Raw genomic sequence first — 19701 nt, 5'->3', positions numbered from 1 at the left:
TCCCCCGCTGTTATAACTGAACTGGCAATTAAATGATTTGTTCCTTGTTGAATATCATATTTCTTTGTAGACAGTATTTACATGTAGTATAACACATTTTGGGGGAAGTGTTGGAAAGAGAACCATTTAATACATTTGATTTGTTCAAGTTTAGATGGAAGTTAAGAGGCTATGTTGCTAAAATCAATTTATTGAACATATACAGTTGAGGTCAAATGTTTACACCTTGCAGAATCTGCTAAATGTTAATTATTTTACCAAATGTTGTTACCTGAATGATCCACAGCTGTGTTTTTTTTTTGTTTTTGTTCAGTGTTCTTCAGAAAAATCCTTCAGGTCCCACAAATTCTTTGGTTTTTCAGCATTTTTGTGTATTTGAAACCTTTCCAGCAATGACTGTATGATTTTGAGATCCATCTTTTCACACCGAGGACAACTGAGGGACTCATATGCAACTATTACAGAAGGTTCAAACGCTCACTGATGCTTCTGAAGGAAAATGATGCATTAAGAGCCGGGGGTGAAAACTTTTGAACAGAATGAAGATGTGTACATTTTTCTTATTTTGCCAAAATATCATATCATTTTTAATTTAGTGCTGCCCTTTAGAAGATACTTACATGTTTTCCAGAAGACCAAATGATCTTCAAATGGAAAAAGTTTTCACCCCTAGGCTCTTAATGCGCCATGTTTCCTTCTGAAGCATCAGTGAGCATTTGAACCTTCTGTAATAGTTGCAAATGAGTCTCTCAGCTGTCCTTAGTGTGAAAAGATGGATCTCAAAATCATACAGTCATTGTTGGAAAGGGTTCAAATACACAATGCTGAAAAAAAAAACAAAGAATCAGTGGGACCTGAAGGATTTTTCTGAAGAACAGCAGGCAGTTGAACTATTCAGGACAAACAAGGGACTCATAAACAACTATCACTAAACAAAAAAACACAGAATCAATATGTAAACTTTTAAACAGGATCATTTTTTATGTATTCAGCCATTATTTTTTTCTTGTGGACTATATGTAAACATCTTTTATGTAAAATATCTTATTCAGGTCAGTACAAAAATAACATGCATTTTGAATGATCCCTCTTATTTTCATAAAATAATTAACATTTTTCAGATTCTGCAAGAGGTGTGTAAACTTTTGACTTCAATTGTATTTTAATTTTATTTTATTCAGTTCTTAAAAATACTAAAGGTTGACTAAAAAATGATTGTTTTAAACCTAGAATGCTGCAAAGCCAAAAACTGCTAAACTCTTAGTACAGTGCAATTTCCTTTTTTACTCGCTTCTTGAATCCACCCATGAGTGTACTGCAAGTTTCTTTGGATAAAAGTGTCATTTAAATGACTGCCTGCTTGTTTTTCAGTGTCAAAAACACCTACGGCATTCCAGTGTGATAGAGTTCCTGCCTCTTTCCAGTTTTCTAACCTTTAAATAAAATTCTCTCCTCAGCTCAGCGATCTTTTCATCCAGTTTGAGGAAAAGCCTCAAGGGGCCGCCTCCCTCGCTCAGGTCCACAAAGCAGTACTTCCAGATGGGAGGACGGTGGCAGTGAAGGTACAACATCCCAAGGTCCAGCGCCAAAGCTCCAAGGACATTGTTGTGATGGAGGTAATTACCGAGGGAGCAGGGCTGCCGATGCCGGGCTTCTGATGCCTAATTCACACGCTTTGTCATTGTCACACGCCCATGTATAGCTCGATCCGTCTAGGGGCCTATTCACCTCCCATTAGTGCTTAAAAAATAGAATCCATCATTCAACCAACAGTTTTATTCATTCATTTTATTGCAAATAGCCATTTGTCCATGCACCTACAATTTCATTTGTATCACATATAATTACTCTATTATGGCCAGGCCTTATTCAGAGTCTGGACTTCAGTTTAATGCATTGCACAGGTGTGCAAGTTAACATACCTCTTCCAGAAACTGTAAAAAGTTGAACCCTTTTTTTTTTTCTACTTTTTGCTTCCCGTCACAATCTGCATCACTTATTTGGGGTTTGTTTTGCAACTGACTGATTGATTGTACTTAATCAAATGCATGTATGTTATATAAAATGTGACTCTGGTCCACAAAACCAGTCTTAAGTATCAAGGCTATATTTGTAGCAATATCCTAAAATACATTTTAAGGGTCAAAATTATGGATTTCTTTCTTTATGCCAAAAATCATTAGGATATTAAATAAAGATCGTGATCCTTGAAGATATTTTGTACATTTCCTATCATATATATATCAAAACTTTTTTTTTTTTGCTAAGAACTTTATTTGGACAACTTTAAAAAGCGATTTTCTCAATATTTAGATTTTTTTTGCCCCATCAGATTCCAGATTTTCAAATAGTTCTATATCTGCCAAATATCGTCCTATCCTAACAAAACCGTACATCAATGAAAGCTTATAAGCTTATATTTATTCAGCTTTCAGATGATATATGAATCTCAATTTCAAAAAATTGATACTTATGACTGGTTTTGTGGTCCAGGGTCACAAATAGTTTTATCAGGACAGAACAATAAAATTAAATAAGATTTAAATATTATAATAAAATGTAAAATAAAATATATAAATAAAAAAATATAATTCCATGTTATTTAAATCCCGAAAGGGGCATGTAAATGTGCATAACTAAATGTTTGTCTGTTTTCAGTTTCTCCTTCAGGTTGTCCACTGGTTGTTTCCAGACTTTGCCTTTATGTGGCTGGTGGAAGAAGCCAAGAAGAACATGCCTCTAGAGCTGGACTTCCTCAATGAGGGACGAAACGCTGAAAAAATAGCAGACATGCTGAAGCAGTTCAAGTTTTTGAAGGTTTGTGACTCATGCAGCATTTGGTAAAACCATCAAACAAACATGTAAATATTTTTTTCCTCGTTGACAGCCTTTGGGTGTACAACAGCAATTTTTAGCCTTTTTTAAAATCAAAGATCTTAGTGTCTTAAATGACCTCAGGTTTTAAAAATAAATCCGAGGACTTGCCAGCCAGGTTCATAAATGGCAAAGGCAAAATTACTTTCTTGAAGTGACCAATGATTTTTACTTTGCCAACGGCCTTCAGGAAAGAATTCAGCTGCTCACTTTCGTTTGGAACGACTGAGAGTAGTGTGCCCTTCAAAGCTGCACGAGTGCAATGAAAAATGAATGCAAACTCATATTTCGAAAACTTCAGCACTACGAAAAAACAAAAAGCTCAGACTTTTTTTGACATTTCAACATCTTATTTTGAAAATTCTGTCAACTTTTAAGTGGAGGAAGTCACATTACAAGTCTCACTAAAACGGCACACTAGCTTCAACTTACACTTTTTCCACACTGTTTCCACATATCAGAGTACCCTCATATTTCTCCCCTGCAAGAAGACTTTGCAAGGTAAATAATCTGTCATAACAACTGCCAAATGCTTCCAGGCAAGTCCCCTTTTCATTTTTAATGAATAACAAAGAGACCTGGCTGGCCCTGCAGGGTAATGAGAATTGCCTGGGTTTACACCCGCAGATTTGTGCCTCTAATGCACACTATTAGCTCTGTCAAAACGTTTGACAGCGGAGCACAAGCCGCCATGTCAGGAATAAATCCCCGACTCTCTGCATCAGCCTCTCGCCCTGTAAAACAAGCGTGATTATACAGCGGCGACGGCGCAGCGGAGTCGCAGGCAGTTCAGAGCGTTTGGCTGTTCCACAAGGCAGACACTGAGCTGAAAAATGGCTCTGTTTATATGGTGCTAACGGAGGGATTTTTTATCGTGACGTTCGCTTGATAAAGAGAGCGGGGAGGAACTAGGCTGAAAGTGTGTCGCCGGAGGTAGTGGCAAAAGCCAGGCCTTAGTATCAGGTGGAGAGAAAATTATCAAAGAAAACAAAACAGTGAATCTTCCTCATTATGTAGGGAAAGTTTTTAATTAGAGAGACAACTTGGTAGAGCGATGCACCAGATAAGCAGTGATGTTCAGGAACAGGAAGCAGTCGTATGGAATACAGTACCAAGGTCATCTAACGCATCAAGAAAGCCTGCTGCTTTGAGCTTTATGTGCAGATTATAGCTAATTCTGAGCATCTGGCATTATCCGTCACAGAGAGTCTTATTGCTGGAACCTATTTTCTCTATGTCATTGTCTAGAAATGCAGATAGCGACTCCAGGGTGCAAATTGGCGATTTTGGTATGGCTAGTAATGCTTGTTCTCTCATAGTATTGTCTATAACTCTTTTCCAGTGTTTGGTTCATTACTGCTGTTTAATAAGGCAATTATAAAATTTGAACAAACATCTTACATTAAATACTAATCTTTTGGTGCATAAACATCTCAAAACACCCTATCAACTGCATATAAACACTTAAAACACTTAGCTCCTTAGAAACCACATCTGATCTTTCTGGAATGCAATTTCGATGGAATGGAGACCCCATATGAAGGAAAAAAAACATGATGAGGCTAGTTTTGATTAGCATTTGGGCTGGTTTTGTTTCACAGACCTGGAAACCAGTGAAACGCGAAAGAGGACCAGGCCTTGAAGTTTACGAATTGGTTTTGTTATCTGCAAAACCAATTTACGCTTTGTTGTTTATATTCATTTTGTTAGTAAAGTTATGTTTGCCAGTTCCAGCCTCCTCCTTTTCTGATTCTTGAACTTTGTTACATACAGTTGAGGTCAAAAGTTTACATACACCTTGCAGAATCTGTAAAATGTTAATTATTTTACCAAAATTCTCCAATAAGAGGGATCATACAAAATGCATGTTATTTTTAATTTTTTTTTACTAACCTCAATAAGATATTTCACAAAACAAGATGTTTACATATAGTCCACAAGAAGAAAATAATGGCTGAATTTATAAAAATGACCCTGTTCAAAAGTTTACATAAGCTTGATTCTTGATACTGTGTTGTTACTTGAATGATCCACAGCTGTTTTGTTTTGTTTAGTGATAGCTGTTCATGAGTGCCTTGTTTGTCCTGAACAGTTAAACTGCCCGCTGTTCTTCAGGAAAATCCCTTTGGTTTTTTAGCATTTCAGCAGAGCCAGGGGCTACAGAAGATACTTACATGTTCGTCAGAAGACAAAATAAGTTACATTTACCCTGATCTTCTAATAAGTTTTCACCCTCCGGCATGCATTGTGTTTCCTTCTGAAGCATCAGTGAGTGTTTGAACCTTTTGTAATAGTTGCATATAAGTCCCTCAGTTGTCCACAGTGTAAAAAGATGGATCTCAAAATCATACAGTCATTGCTGGAAAGGGTTCAAATAAACAAAAATGCTGAAAAACCAAATAAATAAATAAACAGCTGTGGATTCAATTAATAACACATTATTAAGAATCAAGCATATGTAAACTCCTAGTTATAAAGGGTTTGCCATATAATTTAGGGAAATTAGCAGCAGGTGCCAGATTAACGTTATTAACTTGGAGGTACACTCAAAAAAATAAGTCATTGGATGAACTCAATTTAATTGAGGGCAGGATTTCCATCCAATAAATATGTGTGACCCCAACTCATAAAAAACAAATTCATGCAATGAAATGTAATTTAGTTGGGCCAACTCAATTTGATCAAATATAGTTTCAATGAAATTGATACGTTTATGAAGTAATTATTTTATGCTTGTTGAACTCAATCTAAAACATTTAACTGGAAAACAAATGACTAGGCAGAAATTCTTCTACACTCAAAAAATGATACATTGGATTTACTTAACTTTAGGCATTAACCAACTTATTAGGCATTAGCCATAAGATAGCTTTGTTACATCCATGGCATACCCAAAGTAGTTGTTTATTTTATTATTAAAACAACTTTAACTTATGTTATCAGGTCCTCAACCCAAGCACATGCTCTATGCATTCACCACAATGGTAACCCCCAAAAACACTACCATACCAGAAACTGTTTTAAATACAAACATAAAAGAACATTAAACATTAACAAGTCTCCCAATTTTATCATTTTATAAAAAAAATGCATAAAATAAAATTTTATTTCAACATTTACTCTCCTTATCCAGCCGTGTGCAAAGCATGATGGGAAGGGGAAATCCACTTCCTAGTTACACAAGTAAAATAATTTATGTACTCTCAACTCTACTTAATTGAAATACGTTCTTTCAAAATTAAAATATTGAGTTGAACCAAAACGAAACTGTTTCAAATCAGTTTAACACAATGCAATTGTTTAAATGGGAAACCTAACACAATGGTGTTAAATGAAAAAGATTTTTTTAAATTAACTGTACAGTGCGGCAGAATCATTTTTTTGAGTGTATCTGTAAGTGTTCTCTAATTTTGACTAGAGTTTTTTTTTTTTTTTAAATATCTCATTTAAAGATTTATACTGTGCTTCATTTATGAAATATGCTTAAACTGCCCTTCTACTCCTGTTAGGTTAACTTCAAATAGGACTAAGCAGTGACCTTGCAATTAGTTGCTCTCTAATTTTGATCTCCACTTTATATACATTTTCCTTAAATCATCCAGGCATTTTTTAAGTCTTGCAACCTAGGGTTTGAAAATCTGTTCTCTAGGAACCACATAACAATGCTTAAATACTCTCTAGCAACCACACATCAACACTGTAAAAAACATTTAGAACTCCTTAGCAACTATATAGCAATGCTTTAAAAACACTTAGAAGACTAGAAAGTGCACAGCATAAAACCACTCAACTCTTCAGTAACTGCAGTAATAGCAGTACTTGTAAAATACTCAGCTCCCTAGCAACCACAGAGCAACACTCTAAAAACCATTTAGAAGTCTCTAGCAACTGTATAGCAACCCTCTAAAATGCATAGCGTAAAACCACTCAACTACCTGGCAACCACATAGCAATACTCTAAAAACCACTCAGAACTAATACTAATACAATGCACTGAAAATGGTTTAACTACTTCGAAATTTTCTAAATGTTACATCTGTAAGGACCACAAAACCAGTCTTAAGGAGCACAGGTATATTTGTAGCAATAGCCAACGATACATTGTATGGGTCAAACTTATTGATTTTTCTTTTATGCCACAAATTCTTTGGATATTAAGTAAAGATCATGTTCCATATAGATATTTTGTAAATTTCCTATTATAAATATATTAAAATTAATTTTTTTATTAGCAATATCCATTGCTCAGAACTTAATTTGGACAACTTTAAAAGTGATTTTCTCAATATTTAGATTTTTTTTGCACCCTCAGATTCCAGGTTTTCAAATAGTTGTATCTTGGCCAAATATTGCCCTACCCTGACTGGATTTGTGGTCCAGGGTCACAAATGTTAAATGTCAAGCATAAGACTTGGGAATAGGATTGTGATAATCTGATTTCTTGCCGAGAACAACTAAAATAAGAAGTGGTGCATCTTACCCTGACTCAATGCAAGTCTATGACATTTGCTGAGAAGCTATTCTTTGTTTTGCTTCTCCCAGATCCCGAAGATTCACTGGGATCTTTCCACCAAGCGTATTCTAACCATGGACTTTGCAGAGGGCGGTCAGGTCAACGACCGAGAGTACATGAGGAAACACGGCATCAATGTCAACGAGGTAAGAGATGCGCCCTTATCTCTGTGTAACTCTAAAAGCGAGCATCAGTTCCTCAGAAAGCCTCAGAACAGCAGCCCAACAAATGGCACTTGTCACAACTCCACCACTCGAGATCGCTTAATCAGTAATTTCACTATGCCGATGTTAATTTGAGCATGGAAAAGTGCTCGGGAATGCTAATGAAGCAGTCACGTTCCCTGCGACGTTTGATGCCATGGGTTCTGGAAGCTTTGAAGACGTTTCTCTTTGCCCTGTTCTGAGAGGCTCTGACACCGCTGAAATGGAGGCTGCTTGGTTTGATGAATTATGCCTCTCAAATTTCATTTCTTTTTCTAGCCCTTAGCAGATGAGCACTAAATTAAATCAGGCTCTTTTTCATATTTATATCACAGACTGTTTTTCTGTCGTGGCTGCAATTTATTCTTCTCCGCCGCTTTTGTCAGCACAAGGACTCGCCGCGCGATCGAGCGCCTTTTTAATTTTGCGCTTTCGTTAAGGTGACTCTGGTCTCAGGGTGAATGCGGTTGCACACAATGGCTTTGGTTAGAATGGAGGCTCTACTGAGTGAGCTAATCTGTAGTTATGCGGGGCCAGAGGACAACAGAGAGATGAATAAACTGAGGGAGGCGATTTTTGTGAGGCCTGGGGGACAACGGAGAAACGGATGCTAATGGACTATTGATCGATGGTCCAGCATCTATTCACACGGGGATATTTTACGTTAAGATTGTCTATGCATTATCATTTTCTTGTTATTTGATGACGGTGGACTAGGTAGAGTTATCACTTAGTTTTTAAAAAATAAAAAATGCATAAAAAGAGAGATAAGTGAACTTCACTCCTCCTAACATGCAAATCACAAATTTTGCAATGCTTTCATCATTGCAATGCTCACAGGTGGGCGTTATGACCAGAATCTTATGTAACGTTTTCCATAAGTTCATATTTACAAATTTGGGCTAGAAATTGCAGTGAAAAAATGTTTATATTTTACATTTTGGGATCTAGCGCATATTAAATATATTTCATCCGCTGTTTCTTTTTATTAGGTCCATAAATAGTCTTAAAGGTCTTTGTTGACATTTGTTGATGGAAACACTAGAGACTTTTCTATTTTATGTCTTTTCACACTGAATAGTCACTGTCAAAGTCACCTTAAACTTGTTGTCACTATTGAAAATGTGTTTTTTTTTTTGACTCAGCATGAAAAAAAAAACTTTCAGATGTGTAAGTCTTTGTACCCACACTATTTCATGGTAAACGCACTGCTTCAGATTTTGTACCCTCTTTTAAGGACAGCCATAAACAGGGGTGCACATACTGTAAGTTTTTTGGTCTGATTCTCATTAAAGCACCTGGAAATTTGATTTGGTGCTCACACATATTGTAATCCATTAAATATAACTATAAAAAATTAAATAATTATAATAATAGTTTAATTGTACTTTATTTCATTCAATGCTACTACATTGTAATATTTTTCTTTTTTACTTTTTTATTTTTATATGAATTTTCACCATTTTTACACTTAAAATCAGCAAGCTTTTATTTTGGCGGGTTGCCGGCAAGTTTATGCACTGACGGGTTTAGCGCAATTAATTGCATTCATAATAAAAGTTTTTGTTTACATAATATAAGTGTATTTATTATGTATATATACAGTTGAGGTCAAAAGTTTACATACAGAATCTGCAAAACCCTTTAGGTCCCACAAATTCTTTGATTTTTCAGCAGTTTTTTGTATTTGAACCCTTTCCAACAATTACTGAATGTTTTTAAGATCCATCTTTTCACACTGAGGACAACTGAGGGACTCATATGCAACTATTACAGAAGGTTCAAATGTTCAGTGATGCTCCAGAAGGAAACACGATTCATTAAGATCCAGGGGGTGAAAACTTTTTGAAGTTGAAGATCAGAGACTTACTGTAAGTGAAAGACTTATTTAGTCTTCTGGGAAACATGTACGTATCTTCTGTACCTTCTGAAAGGCAGTACTAAAAAAAAGATATTTAGGCAAAATAAGAAAAATGTACACATCTTTGTTCTGTTCAAAAGTTTACACCCCTGCCCTTAATGCATTGTTTTTCCTTTTGGAGCATCAGTGAGGGTTTGAACCTTCTGTAATAGTCGCATATGAGTCCTTAAAGTTGCCCTTAGTGTGAATTGATGGATCGCAAAATCATACAGCCATTGTTGGAAAGGGTCCAAATACACAAAATGGTGAAAAACCAAAGAATTTGTGAGAACTGAAGGATTTTTCTGAGGAACAGCGGGCAGTTTAACTGTTTAGGACAAACAAGGGACTTGTAAACAATTATTACTAAACAAAAACAAAAAACGCAGCTGTGTATTAATCAGGTAACAACACAGTATTAGGAATCAAGCGTACATAAACTTTTGAATAGGGCCAATTTTATAAAATCAACTATTATTTTTTCTTGTGGACAAAATGTAATTGTCTTTTATGTGAAATATCTTATTTAGGTCAGTACTAAATAAAAAATAACATGTATTATGTATGATCCCTCTTAATTTGGTAAAATACTTGACAATTTGCAGATTCTGCAAGGTGTATGTAAACTTTTGACTCCAATTGTGTGTATTTATGTATACATAATAAATATACACAGTACGCACCTACTGTATGTCATTTTGGATAATCGTTTGACAGCACAATTTTTTTTGTAGAGCATATATATTTTTGTAATACTTAATGTGTGTGTCTGTGTATGTGTGTGTGTCTGTGTGTGTGTGTGTGTGTGTGTGTGTGTGTGTGTGTGTGTGTGTGTGTGTGTGTGTGTGTGTGTGTGTGTGTGTGTGTGTGTATGTGTATGTGTATGTGTGTGTGTGTGTGTGTGTGTGTGTGTGTGTGTGTGTGTGTGTGTGTATGTAGTAATAAAATGTCTTGAATTTATTTCCATTAAAAATATGACAATTCCTATATACTTATATACCCATATACTTCCCATATTTTCAGCATAGTTCCAAACCTGCATGTATTTCTCATTTTAAAAATTTTTTGTCCATACAATGAAAGTCAAGCATTGTATGAATGAATTTAAAATCTACAGGCCTACAGTTTACACACTTACCATCTTAATATGTAACCTCTTGCCACCCAGCCAGTGTTGTTTCGTCAACGATGACGATGACGAAATCATTTCGTTGACGCCACTTTTTTTCATGACGATAACGAGACGATGACGAGATAAAAATGGCTCTTTGATGACTAAAACATGACGAGACGTGTGAGTTTTCGTTGACGAGACGAGAATAGAAGAAAATGTTAGTGGGTGGTCCGTCAGACGTTTAAAATGCATGACATTTCTGCTTTTAGTGCATGCCGATTAAAACCTAAAAAGTATCTGCCGCTATGGCAAGCCGTTTTAGCATTAAATACTCTTTGCCATACTAGTATGTCAAGCCGTTTTAGCATTCTATCCTTGTTTGGTTATGCCCACCACCTGGCCTGCAGCGCACAACGTGCTCAACACGTCACATTGTTGTCACTCAGACAGACAGACGATTAACCATGATGGTGGCAGTTTGCACACAGGGTGGTCGCAAACGGCGAGAGGACCTATGGGTGTATTTCAAATATGTCTTTTATGTCTAAAACCATTCCTTCATTATTGTAATTGTTGGTGAAAATGGTGACTTATGAGTGACACTACCCAACAAAATATTTACTGACCTACATTAATTTGTTAAGACTACTTTTTCCCCTTTTTTTTGGCTAAAACTAGACTAAAACCTTTTTGACTTTTCGTCGACTAAAATTGGACTAAAACTATCACATATAGAAGTGACTAAAATGTGACTAAAACTAATAAGCATTTTAGTCCAAAAGACTAAGACTAAGACTAAATCTAAGATGGTTGTCAAAAACAACACTGCACCCAGCTAGTCTCCTCAAAACACTTCCTATAATCATGGAAGCTCCATCCTGTTCACCCCAATATCACATCTGGTTCTGTTCAATATTTTAGTTATTTCACAAGCAGCTTCCTTCATCATATTCCCAGATTTCATGCATCGCTCACCCACGGAAGAGAGGGAAATATGGAAAGCGGGCAGCGAGATAGATGATGAGATGGTTCGAAACGCAGAGCGAGGAAAAAGAGCGCGGCCGCTGAAAGCCGTGCGAACGCGCCGGCTTTTGTTAAATGACTAAATGGGATCATTTTAGCACCTGCTTTGTTTGTGTCACTCTGTCATTATATTTCCTCCGACCTGTTTTGTCTGTCTGAATTAATATGCACATTTGCTGCCAGTTTGTTTTGCAAAGCTCGCTGAGGCTTTAAACGGCAACCTTTCCTTATCGTTGTACACCCAGGCATCAGTGAGCCTGACAGACGGGTAAACACGGTCTCTCATAAGCCACCGAGCCGTGCTTAAAGGGCACCGCACACCTTTGAAAGACGGAGGAGGGAACGGTCTGCGGGTGGATGGCACATCAAGCGTTTATCACACCCCCCTCTCGCTCGCACTCGCACGTACACACGAGTGCACGTAACATTTATTTTCCTTTACGCGGTGTCACACACAACCACCGCTTGGATTTTTTTTTTTTTTTTTTTTGCCAAGCCGTTTTTCTTTTTCTTTGCAGATAGCGGGACTGGGTTATGGGCGGCGCTGATTAACTGATGTTCCCGGTACAGTGTGGTAAATGAGGATGCGTTTTAAAAGAAAATGGCGTACAAATTTTATGCAGAGCTTGAAAATGCAATCAAAGGGCTCGGTTCATCAGACTCATTTGGAGTGGAGCAATTTAGCGAACGCTTCCGCTTATATTTTCCCCTCTCTCGTTTTAATGTGGCGCCGTGCGTGCGTGTGCGCGTCTGCGTCTGAGCGCTTTTAAGAGGGTTTTAGAGGTTCGGGGGAATGAAAGTGATCGTGGTATTAGCAAGCGTGCCACGTGGCCGCTCAATGGGGCTTTGCTAAAGAGACGCTCTCCATTGGAACAGGTTGAAAAGGCAGTACAGCTCGCTTGCTTAAAAAGACACTTTATTTTGAAATTGCAGAGCTGCGGGGGGTTAGCAGAGCCGGTGGGAAACAGAGCTGGAGGCAGCACGAGGAAATGAGTCTGCTCTCTGGAAGGGCATCTGAGCAGCGGGACCTGAAGACTGTGAAGAGCATATTTTTGGTGCCTTAAACCGCACCCACAGTTAATGTTTTGCGTGAAAACTGAGTACTTTATATTCAAAGAAATGAAGCGGAAATGCAGTTGAAATATATTCGAAAATATCTATGTGTATACAGTAGCCCCCAGAAAAACACTTAAGCCACACTTAAATTATTTTTAATTAAAACATTTTGGTAAAAGATATTTATTGATTTATAAATGATATGTGGAAATTGAGGAACCATAGTATAATACTGTAGTTCTAATTAATATTAATTATTTCAATATTATTTGATATTTAAACATCTACTATCTACATGTCTATTACTATATTTATTAGTTATAATGTATATTATTTTAGATTTATTTCTATATTTATATTTATTTATGTTTTTATTTATTTCTATAATAGATATTAGCAGTTTAACATGTCTATGTCATTGCATTATATATAATGAATTAATTATGTATACTGTAAAATGCCATGCTATTCTGTATATATATACACAGAAAGTTTACATACACCTTGGAGAATCTGCAAAATTTTCAATATTTTACCAAGATAAAAGGGATCATACAAAACGCATGTTATTTTTTATTTAGTACTGACCTGAGTAAGATATTTCACATAAAAGACATTTACAAAAAGTCCACAAGAGGAAATATTTTTTTTTTTTTTTTTTTTTTTTTTAGTAATAGCTGTTCATGAGTCAGCTGCCAGCTGTTCTTCAGAAAATTCCTTCAGGTCCCACAAATTCTTTTTTTTTTTTTTTCTCAGCATTTTTGTGTATTTGAACCCTTTCCAACAATGACTGTATGATCTTTTCACACTGAGGACAACTGAGGGACTCATATGCAACTATTTCAGAAGGTTCAAACGCTCACTGATGCTCCAGAAGGAAAAAGATGCAATAAGAGTCGGGGGTGAAAACTTTTGAAGAGAATGAAGATGTGTACATTTTTCTTATTTTGCCCCAAAAATCACATTTTCTTCATTTAGTACAGCCCTTTAGAAGCTACAGAAGATACTTACATGTTTCCCAGAAGACATAAAAAGTCAAATTTACCCTGAAAAAAAAAACTTTTCACCTCCCTTCTGTTGCCTTGTGTTTCCTTCTGAAGCATCAGTGAGCATTTGAACCTTCTGTAATAGTTGCATATGAGTCCCTCAGTTGTCCTCAGTGTGAAAAGATGGATCTCAAAATCATACAGTCATTGTTGGAAAGGGTTCAAGTACACAAAAATGCTGAAAAAACAAAGAATTTGTGGGACCTGAAGGATTTTTCTGAAGAACAGCGGGCAGTTTTAACTGTTCAGGACAAACAAGGGACTCATGAACAACTACCACTAAACAAACAAACAAACAAACAAACAAACAAAACAGTTGTAGATCATTCTGGTAACAACACAACATTAAGAATCAAGCATATGTAAACTTTAGAACGGGGACATTTTTATAAATTTGACTATCGTGTTCACTTTTGGACTATATGTTAACATCTTTAATGTGAAATATCTTATTCAGGTCAGTAGTAGCCTAAATAAAAAATAACATTCATTTTGTGTGATCCCTCTTTTTTCATAAAATAATTAACATTTTGCAGATTCTGCAAGGTGTATGTACACTTTTGACCATATATATATACATATATATATATACGTATACATGTTGCTACTGCAAGTCAGCTTTATATGAATGCTTTACTTTCCTTATCTGTCAGTTAGCTTGTGTTTATCACTGAATCCATTCAAATAATAAACTGGACACATGCTAATTTTATAAGCACTATTAAATTTCAGCATGTTGGTTGGAAATCCTGGCAAATAGGGAAAGACCCTTTGGGAAATTAGCTGTGTGAAATTCCAATCAGTGTTAGATTTCATACTGTCATTGGATTTTGTGGCTCCCAAAGCATATGTTGACAAATGTTAGAATGAGAAATTGTGGTGCTGAGCAAGGTTGTGTGTGCATATAGAGGACAACAGATGTAGGTTTTGTGTAAATGGCTGACTGGAAAGCGTGGAAAGGTGAAAAAACCTTATTATTAGTATGTGTTGTCTACTAAGGGCTTAGTATGACTTGATATTTAATATAATGTCATCATACTGTGGTGCTCATTTCTTTAATGTAATGACATCATTTTTTTCTCCTGTGATGTAATTCTCCTGCTGAACCCCTACTCTCAGCTTAAACCATCCTAGTTTGTTGTTTTCCCAACATGGGCAAGCTGTTGTTTATCTGGTTTAGCTGGCTGTTCTCCTTTATAAAGCGCCAAAAACATCTCTTAAACCATCAAAATAGAATCTAGGAGACCAGATTTGGAATTATGTCATAATATGTTGTCATTTGCTGTGATGTCATTTTGAAACACTATTTCAAAATGGATGAAAATGATAGAAAATAACATCTGGCTTTCAGTAATTTCATCCACCAAGGTAAATTAGTCCTGTAGCTGCTTTAACTTACCGTAAAGAGGTCAAGATCAGTCGGCTCTCCTCCCTAGACACCCTCACTTCCCCTCAATCTGTCAATCATGGCATAAATGGCCCATCACCCTGTTCCTTCCTCCTTAGCTCTTGCATAGAGGTCACAGGTTAGGGGTGGGCAAAATGGCAAAAATATCGTATCACGATATTTTTCAGAAATATCACGATTCTTTGTCATGTCGGTTTTACTGTTTTACAAGTTGTCTGAGCAGTACAGCCAAACTAATTTCTCTATTTTAAAACCAAAACCTTACAAGGTAACAAAATATAAAACTAAAAGAATAGCAGATATGTAGGCTAAAAAATCTGTGTCATTATTTTATCTTTGTTATTAAAAAAAAAGAACAAAGATAGGCTACATGTTACAAATACACATAATATGCAAATAAACCAAACATTGCTTTAATTGTCAGGTACAGTAGGTGTATTTATCAGTAGCATTCTAGAAATTAAATTGACAAATATAAAAATTAAACACTATATACACTATATACATAAATTATACATTGACTTATTAAAGCAACTGCATTAAAGTTTTTTAGCCAAGAGCAGTAAGTGATTTTCCTTTGTGTTTTGTTTTATTAGACTACCATCACCCAAAAATGACAATTCTGTCATAATTTTCTCACTCTTGAGTGTTTTTAAGCATAAAACATGTTGAACATAAAACTTATTTTGAATAATGTGGGTAACCAAACAGTTGCTGGTCCCCAGTTACTTCCATAGTATTTGATTGATTTTTTCCCACTATCAAAGTGAGTGGGGACCAGCTACTGTTATCCACATTCTTCAAAATATCTTCGTGTTCAGCACAAGAAAAAAATTTATAGAGATTTGGGACAACATGTGAGCGATTAAAGTTTTGGGTGAACTGTCCTTTTAATGACAATCGTCAGCATGTTTAGTTCTGTCAGGTGTGCGACTGTTTGCTTACACTTTAGACATAACCAACTGTGTTTATATGTAATCCTTGGGTGTTTTTTGACAGTATGAGCATTAGTATTAACCAGAGGCCAAAGATAGGTTAGTTTAGTAATCAGGCACTGCAGTGGCATAGCAAGTCAACCCCGGGCCCATATGCAAAAAATTTGTACGGACCCCACAATCATTATGGGCTCCATTTTTCTTAAGTACATAACCTTACGTGAGTATTCATCAGCTGTTTTATTTACGGTATAAATGCTTGGAAATAATATTTAACATTTTCAAGTCCATTCATTATTTGTAGCACGCAAGTCTCAGCCTATAAATTCTGTAAATTTTATGGTAAAATACAAACAATAAATGTGTTTTTATGCTCTTTAATTTGTAGTTGAGATAACTATATTCGCCTCAGATCAAGCAGCATGTGAATCAATGATCTTTTCCTTTTTAGTATTTGCAGCATGAAATAAACATAAAAAATATAAACATGATGTCTCATGAAATCGATCAATCAGAGTTTCAAAAAAGTAAAAAAAAAACATCTTGTGAAGTCATGATAATAGTAACAACATTTAGCCTACCTCAGAAAAGCCAACAAGCCTATGGCTTTGCCAACATTGTTTTATTTAGCTCATAAATCAGCTAGTTAACTGACTTGAAGCCTACTTTTTATTGCTGTTTTTTATGTTAAATGTGAAGACAGGTGGAATTTTCGCATTAACTTTACGCAATATAACATGATTTTATTACATGAATTCTTTCATTTTAAAATATTAGTTTAACGCATTCTGTAGATATATTTATCATGTTTGTGAGGCAAATATTTGCTGAGTTTCGGATCATTTTTGTGAAGCGCTAATCCTCAAGACAGAGATGGTAGAAAGCAGATGTTTATATAAAAATGATGGCATATTTTAGGTTTTCACTGTTATTAAGAAAAAAATGCAAGTGATCGCACTGGTGCTTCGATGTGCTGCAAAGCATGCTTTAGCATTCACTCTCCGCACAAACGATTGGATATGCATCTAACAGCGCACATTTATCTAGATTAAATGTTTAAATTCATATTGTGAAATGCATCAAGTGTTTTATGTCTATAGATTTTTTTTAGGCAAGTTGTGTTGATTTGAGAAGGCTTGAATTTAACAAACAAAAAATGTTCCAAGCATATTTCTAAAATAGCTTAATAAAGAAACAAAACTAAATCTACCCACTTTGCCATTAGAATCCAAAACAGCTTTGTTCTGATAAATTGTCGGACAAGGGCAGGCTCGGGCCTGAGCGTCTTGGGCCAGGGCTGGGCCCATGCAGGACTCTATTCGCTCCCTTGTTTCAATTAAAAGTTCCCCCTCAGCTCACCGGACCCCCAATCTGCCCGGGCCCATATGCACCTGCATATCCAGACGCTACGCCCCTGAGGGACTGTTTGACAGGCTTATTTCGTGGACAAAATAACATTATTTTACTGGTAAGACTTTGAAGCACATGCAAATAATGTAGTTTTGTGATTTTCGAATACGAATAAGTGCAGTGTCCCATGAGTGAATGTACAGTCGTGGCCAAAAGTTTTGAGAATTACATAAATATTGGAAGTTGGAAGTTGCTGCTTAAGTTTTTATAATAGCAATTTGCATATACTCCAGAATGTTTTGAAGAGTGATCAGATGAATTGCATAGTCCTTCTTTGCCATGAAAATTAACTTAATCCCAAAAAAACTTTCCACTGCATTGTTAAGAAGGCTTCGGGGGCGTCCATGAAAGTCCAGCAAGCGCCAGGATCGTCTCCTAAAGTGGATTCAGCTGCGGGATCGGAGTGCCACCAGTGCAGAGCTTGCTCAGGAATGGCAGCAGGCATGTTTGAGCGCATCTGCACGCACAGTGAGGCCAAGACTTTTGGAAGATGACCTGGTGTCAAGAAGGGCAGCAAAGAAGCCACTTCTCTCCAAAAAAAAACACATCAGGGACAGAATGATCTTCTGCAAAAAGTATGGCGAATGGACTGCTGAGGACTGGGGCAAAGTCATATTCTCCGATGAAGCCTCTTTCCGATTGTTTGGGGCATCTGGAAAAAGGCTTGTCCGGAGAAGAAAAGGTGAGCGCTACAATCAGTCCTGTATCATGCCAACTGTAAAGCATCCTGAGACCATTCATGTGTGGGGTTGCTTCTCATCCAAGGGAGTGGGCTCACTCACCATTTTGCCCAAAAACACAGCCATGAATAAAGAATGGTACCAAAACACCCTCCAACAGCAACTTCTTCCAACAATCCAACAACAGTTTGGTGAAGAACAATGCATTTCCCAGCACGATGGAGCACCGTGCCATAAGGCAAAAGTGTTAACTAAGTGGCTCGGGGATCAAAACGTTGAAATTTTGGGTCCATGGCCTGGAAACTCCCCAGATCTTAATCCCATTGAGAACTTGTGGTCAATCCTCAAGTGGCAGGTGGACAAACAAAAACCCACTAATTCTGACAAACTCCAAGAAGTGATTATGAAAGAATGGGTTGCTATCAGTCAGGATTTGGCCCAGAAGTTGATTGAGAGCATGCCCAGTCAAATTGCAGAGGTCCTGAAAAAGAAGGGCCAACACTGCAAAGACTGACTCTTTGCATAAATGTCATGTAATTGTCGATAAAAGCCTTTGAAACGTATGAAGTGCTTGTAATTATATTTCAGTACATCGCAGAAACAACTGAAACAAAGATCTAAAAGCAGTTTAGCAGCAAACTTTGTGAAAACTAATATTTGTGTCATTCTCAAAATTTTTGGCCACAACTGTACAGTATATTGAGGCACACTGTAGCACGGTACTACGATATTTTTTCAAAAGCAGATCGTGGAGACATTTCAATTGTCCACGACCAAAAAATCACCATATCGCACACCCCTATCACAGGTTCACAATATCAGTCAGAAGTTTGTACACTCTTTTCATATGACAACAGCTAACATACATAATATATGCTGAGTGTGATGTTTGAAATCTGTATATTCTGTTTTCTCTCTCAGAGGTTGGGAGTACATTATAGAATCACCGCATACAAAATGTTCCTCCCAGATGTGACCAGAATAAGTGGTAATGATTAAAGTCAACGCTATATTAGCCAGCATCACAGACGATCCTGCCCTCCGTAACCTCGACCGCTCCCCCTGCAGTACTCATTAGCCGCCGGTCAGCCTTTACAACGCTCACAAAAGTAAATAAAGCAAACAGTGTAGCCAAGCGCTTTATCTGGGCCGAATACTGGCTCTGGCATTAGCCAATGATGATGAGAGTTATTAGACAGCTGATGAGATAGATACAGAACATAATAAATGATGGAGTCTACCTCTGAAAATGGATAGAATTATTAACTGGCTCTGGCATCTGCGAGCTTCTGTGTGGGAGCTGGCGTGTAAGTAATCAAAAGATTGATGATGGCTGGAATGGACTTTTCTCTCTGTGTTCTGCCAACGTGCACGGAATGGCGGAATGTTTTATTATTTTCTTTACTATCCGGATCCAGCAAAGTGTAAAGACGCCGTACATTAGCTTGAGCTAAGGTCTTTATGGAACAAATTTTAATAGCATCAGTAATGACCGCTTAGAATTTGATGAGATTAATTGCTGATTATCCCTGTGCTGTG

General features: G+C 36.7%; 1 protein-coding gene across 1 annotated transcript in view; it reads left to right on the top strand.

Annotated features, from left to right (window-relative positions):
• Positions 1-19701, top strand: part of adck1 (aarF domain containing kinase 1) — a 107103-nt gene that overhangs the window by 32764 nt on the left and 54638 nt on the right. The window contains exons 2-4 of the mRNA XM_073827393.1: positions 1458-1616; positions 2659-2817; positions 7417-7533. Of these exons, the coding sequence (XP_073683494.1) occupies positions 1458-1616; positions 2659-2817; positions 7417-7533 (435 nt within the window). The remainder of the gene's footprint in view (positions 1-1457; positions 1617-2658; positions 2818-7416; positions 7534-19701) is intronic.

This window comes from Garra rufa, chromosome 21, assembly GCF_049309525.1.
Source record: "Garra rufa chromosome 21, GarRuf1.0, whole genome shotgun sequence".
Taxonomy (NCBI): domain Eukaryota; kingdom Metazoa; phylum Chordata; class Actinopteri; order Cypriniformes; family Cyprinidae; genus Garra; species Garra rufa.
The sequence above is the reverse complement of the archived record's forward strand: the minus strand, read 5'-3'. Positions and strand labels throughout refer to the sequence as shown.